Source organism: Morone saxatilis, unplaced genomic scaffold, assembly GCF_004916995.1.
Source record: "Morone saxatilis isolate NCDOM2014 unplaced genomic scaffold, NCSU_SB_2.0 Contig22, whole genome shotgun sequence".
NCBI lineage: Eukaryota > Metazoa > Chordata > Actinopteri > Moronidae > Morone > Morone saxatilis.
The window spans coordinates 16,621,232-16,626,789 of NW_023339785.1; the positions used below are offsets into that span (position 1 = coordinate 16,621,232).

The 5,558-nt window shown below is 41.7% G+C and overlaps 1 protein-coding gene across 1 annotated transcript in view; it reads right to left on the reverse strand.

Moving 5' to 3' along the window:
* atp10b (ATPase phospholipid transporting 10B) overlaps nucleotides 1-4,826 on the reverse strand; it is a 17,755-nt gene extending 12,929 nt beyond the window's left edge. Inside the window, exons 1-4 of the mRNA XM_035669835.1 lie at nucleotides 4,340-4,826; nucleotides 1,383-1,587; nucleotides 948-1,033; nucleotides 536-642 (exon numbers count right to left, since the gene is read on the reverse strand). Of these exons, the coding sequence (XP_035525728.1) occupies nucleotides 536-642; nucleotides 948-1,033; nucleotides 1,383-1,587; nucleotides 4,340-4,749 (808 nt within the window). The 5' untranslated portion in view covers nucleotides 4,750-4,826. The remainder of the gene's footprint in view (nucleotides 1-535; nucleotides 643-947; nucleotides 1,034-1,382; nucleotides 1,588-4,339) is intronic.
* Nucleotides 4,827-5,558: the final 732 nt, after the last annotated feature.

Consider the following 5,558-nt stretch of genomic DNA (forward strand, 5'->3'; position numbering starts at 1 on the left):
TGTGTGTAGCATGAAGGACTGCAAACTTTCCTTATACAACCTTGTGTTGTTTAAATATAAATACGTTTCCTTGATTTCGTGAAAACACTGCTGTGTCTGATTACAGACTCACAGCATTTAGTGTTCTCCGCCATAATTACATAACTGCAGCAGATCATAATGTTGGCAGACAAAATGTACAGAAAGTATGAAACATACTTTGTAACATAAAACTGCACAATTAATTGAAATCATATCAAAATCGAGTGCAATGGCCAAATTTAAATCTTATTATCCAAATTATTTTAATAGTTTTTCAGTGAAAATTAAAATTGTGATGCAAAAATGAAACATATTTCAATCGTAATATTTGTCAAAATAATCTCAATATGATTTTTTTACCCTCTTGTGCAAGTCTATAATATAGTAAATTTAAATTTGAATTTGGATTGGTGGCATCAGTATTTTATAAAATCCTGACTATGGCCCTGAACAACAAAAACTAAAATGCTCAAGGTCAAAGCGAGTGACGCAGCTGAGAAAATGGAGAATATACCTGCATAGACCACAAAGCCAACAGCGTGGTCCGTGTTTCTCACTGTGCAGCCTCGCAGCAGCAGACTCTCAATTCCAGCGCCCACCTTCTCCTTATCAGGTTTCTCTCTGCAGTGGGAGAAAGTGAGAAACCTCCTTTGTACTGTCAGATCTTGTTAGATATTCATTACTGCTTACATATTCCCCATTAGCAACTCTCCTGCTTTATGGCCATAGCTGGACAGCATGGATAGACCAGCTGTAAGAGCTGTGGTGCCCGGGGAAATCGATTATAGTCTATTACAGCCCCAATAATGCCTCTGTTGGCATCAGAAAGTGCAGCAAGTGGGTTGGAATTAGTTTTGCTCGGCTGCTCTGAAAGGCTCAAAGAAACTGTTTGGGGAATCCATGTGATCTGTGTATTTGATACTCACGCATAACACTTGAAATGATTCAGATTGTTGTTGGGCTTTTCACACACCACAACGCTGCTGAAGCTTTCAGGTTCAAATACAGGATGCTGGCAGAAAAGAAGAGGCATAACGTCACTATTGTATGACTGGAAAAGTTTTAAACGCAACTTAACCTGTAATTCCAGACGGACAAAATGATTATTACACACAGGAAAGACTGGGGTCCATAAATATGTATTTAAGGTAGGTAATCCAACAGGTTTGTGTTTTCTTCTTTCTGTCATTACTGACTTTGTTACCACAGACATCCAGTAAGTGATGTCACATTTTGTTCTGTTGATGTGTGTTAAATGTTACAAAGAGGAAGAGAAAGGTGAGGCAGCACAGACGGATGTGAAGACTGTGAAGAAAGTAGAAACACAGGAGAAAGAAATGAAACCCAGAAATGTTCCTCACCGAGATACAGAGGCCAGACATCGTCCTCCTCAGCTTCAGGTTGGTCTCTCCATCCAGGTTGGATGTCTCTATGTGACACACACCGCTGGGGTCTGATGTGTGCAGAAGTAGGAGGTCTGCAGGGACGATCTCATTGCAAACCACCCTCACAAAATCTCCCACTCGCACATCCTTCCAACGCCTCTCCACAAACTGTTTCTCTTTCCTGAAATCAAACATTCAGATACCAAACAGACATTACAGATTATTTTATAGAGAGACACAAGTCCCTGGGTGGCTTTTACATTGGTTTTTGTCACTTTTATTAACACCAATATTGACATAGTGGGCGTATTTTGTCAATGTTTATGCAATCAAATGAAATATTGACTCACTCCTTATGGCTAAAAAAATCTCGGCAGCTGCTTAAGTTAGGGAATAAACAACACAACCAAATGAAAAATCAATGCTGTTGTTTTTGGAGAGCGGCCCAGATGTGTTCTGTGTGCCTTAGAATAAGGAAACTCTTAGAGGAGACATTTACACACACTGTACGAGCTGAGGCCGTACCCAGGCTTCCCAGGGAGCCACATCATTAATGGTTTAAACCTGTGCGTCAAGCTGGCTAACCACCAGTGACGGGGAGTTGCAGGTATGCTGCCCTGCATGTAGGACCTGATCGGGTGGCTGCTACATAACACCACACCTCACCCCAGACAAAGCCAGATGGGGGGGGTTATGTATTTTTAGTATGTTGTGTTTAGATTACATAGGCTACCAGGTAGTTCAAATATTTTCTCCTGACAGGAAACCTTCATGTCACTAGCTGTATGTCAGACAACCTAATTAACAGTTTCCAGTTATGGCAGGTTCATTTCTCAAAGGGGTTTTCCGTGTACATTACCTCCCAGACAGGTTCAGGGGTTTTTAAAATGTATCTCAATGATTCTACACTGTTTAGAAAGAATAGTTGTAATAACAGCTAGCTTGGCTCACTAAAATTGGTTACAAAATACACCTCTAAAGCTCACAAATTTGTATGTAATGTTAATTAATATTAATCCATACAAAAAGTGTAAAAACAACAGTTTAAAGTTTTATGTGTGTGTGTTTTTTTATATGTGCTGGACTTTTTTTTGTCTGTGACCGGTAAACTTCCTTGAATCAATGCCTTACAAAGTTGGTTTATGCGTGAATTCAACAAAAATGTAAATTTGTGAGCTTTAGATGCTGCTCGGTGGATATTGTTACCATTTGACAACTGTTTCCCCTTGTTGTGATATTTGACTCTCTGTATTTCCATTTATCTGTCAAACCTTCGCCTTAAAGATCTCACATGCCTTGCGAAACAAAGTCTTTAACTGTCCAATCAGCCATCAAATTATTAGTTTAACACACTTCTGATCTTTACAGTGATACAGAGAAAACTGTATTGCTCTGTGTCTTCATGAGAAAGTCTCAGAATATGTAGATGATTTTGCACAGAAAACAATTCTTTAGATAACCTGTTTGGTTTGATAATAGGTGTAATATGAGTCACATTCATTCAACATGTAGATTAAATGAACTCTTAGGACAACAGACAGGAATAGCTTGTGAGGCGTGGCAACTGGTTTTAATGCTATGCAGTGAGCAGACAATACAACTAGACATGTTTAACATTATAATAACATTAGTTGGCATTCAAACAGCATGATTAACATCTTGCCTGTTTCATGTTCGGAACGTTTGAGCTCAGGCAGATAGAGATGAGATAGGGAGGGTGACCCTGAAGATAAGGCACGTCATGCTCAAACACACACACACTTCACAGATCTGTGAAAACAACATGCCGGTGAAAGGTGATGGGAAATAAAGATGTGCATCTGTAAGGGTCTGATGAATTAAAGTTAAATCCCTCATCCTCATCGCATCTGACTGCATTCCATGTGGGCCTTTACAGATTTAAGAGCAGCATTTCTCCATGTGTGTCAAAGCTGGTTGCTTCATGCTGTCGGATGGATAAACTTCACCTAGATAGAGAAGAAGAAGAAGTGTGTGGAAGCCTAAAATTTATTCTTGAGCTTCTTCTGGAAACATTTGTATACTTCAAAGCCAATCGATGCTGTTCTAATCTTTACAAGCCCAAAATGGAGCTTTTGCATCCCCACCCAGCGAGCCATGAGAGACCCACGAGAGCCCGCTCGCCATGATTCAGCTGCTGTTTATCTGATTGTGTGAGGCAAAGATGACTAGCGCTCCCGCTAACAGGCCCAGAGGGACTGGTGTGTTCTCCAAAGTGTCCGAAATGCTGTGTCTGGAGTCTGCACTTAGGCCACCTGGACCCTACCACCACACACACACACACACAATGCAGGATTTTTCACCCAGCTGAGGCTTCACAACATCTGAAAGCAAGCAACTGCTGGTTAATGATAAACCCTTCCAGAGGTTGAATCTGTGAGGATTCATCATTGGAGGTGCCTCCAGTCTCACATCATATCCAGAGGAAATCCACATCCCCTCCTCCTTCTTCTCTTCCTCCTCCTCTTCCTCCTCCCACTCACAATCACAGCAGTGAAAGGGTTGAATATGACAGTGTTTATTCTCCTTTGTGAATTATTCATTTTTCATCAGTAATTTAAAAATAGATAACCGCTAACCTTACTGTCTTTGCTGACGCAACAGCCAGATGAGGATTTCATCAAATGTGCACAATGCGATGGTGAGAGATATTGTTGTGAGGCTCTTCAAAAAAGGAATAAGCTCCCACACATTTTCTATTTCTAAGTCAGAAATTCTCACAGGGTGCTGAAACGCAGAGGAGGTACAACACACACACACACACACACACACACTTAGCACACTATCACATAGATCTACACATCCTCGCAGACATCAACATGCTGGCTGATAAGAATCATAAACACAGATGTGGAGTGTTTCCACACCTCGCACCGCATCTATATTCAGAACATGGCTGTCTTTGAGTCATTTACCTGCTGTAGATGAAGCACGGCGTGTTGTTGAGTTTCCTGTCCGACTGGTACCTCCTGAAGTCCTCCCAGGCGTCTTTCAGGGCCGTCAGAGACAGGATGACACAGATGGGGATCAGAGCTACTTCAGGCTGGAAGGCGTTCACTACGGGAACAAAGTTCAGAATAGCGAGGCCCACAAAGTAGATGTTGGCCAGACGGTGAAACTGCTCAAAGAGGTTCATGGGGATGAAGAGGAGGAGGGTGTATTTGGTGGTCTTGATGGCGTTGCCAGGGAAGTAGCGGTTAGGTTGCTTTCCCTTCTCCAGGCCCTCGTAAGGCAGATTGGACACCAGGTTGCGGAGATCCTTCTCCCGCGCCCTCTGACCTCTCAGAGCATCCCTCAGCAGGGCTAGAGGGCTCCTCCACGTCATGGCTGCTCCTTATGCTTTTCTTTTCCTCTTCTCACTAACTTTTCCTTGCCATCTTCTTAATACCTACAGCTCCTGTGTATGTTAAAGAGACTCTCCTCAGACCCAAGCTCTCTTTCTTCTGTGTGTGTGTGGCCTAATGCCAGGTTAAAACAAGTGACAGCATACCTCCTCTGAGTCCGCCCCTTGCATTGACAGGTGTGTTTTCATTCCTCGCACTGGAGCTCACAGTGAGTTGGGAAATAAGGTGGCAGAAATTAATCTGTGAGTGCTGCAGTGACTCAGCTGATATTAATTTTGCTGTCAGTAATCTAATTCCAGCAGAATCACTGAAGCAGTAGCACGTTTTAAACTCTTTGAAATATCTCTTAGTTTAGTAGTCTTCACTGTCATTAACAGTTTACACATTAATGTTGCCATTAAAAAATTAAACACTAAAAAAAATACAAATAACTAATATTGTATGCATAAGACAAAGCCCCCAAATGAGCTGTCAATCTAATATTTGCAGAGCAGAAAATTGGTGCAGTGGGTCATGAGGAGATTTGAACTGACAACACAACACCAGGCAGAGTGCAACGACTGCTCGGGGCAAACATATATGAAGAGTCTGCAGAGTGTGAATTCACACGGCAGGGGGAACACACCGCATTCAGGAGTATACTGATTGAGAATACAGTCCACCATGTTTAAAGGTCCAGTATGTAACATTTAGGAGGATCTCTTGGCAGAAATGGAATATAATATTCATAGGTATGTTTTTATTAGTGTATAATCACCTGAAAATAAGATCATTGTGTTTTTGTTACCTT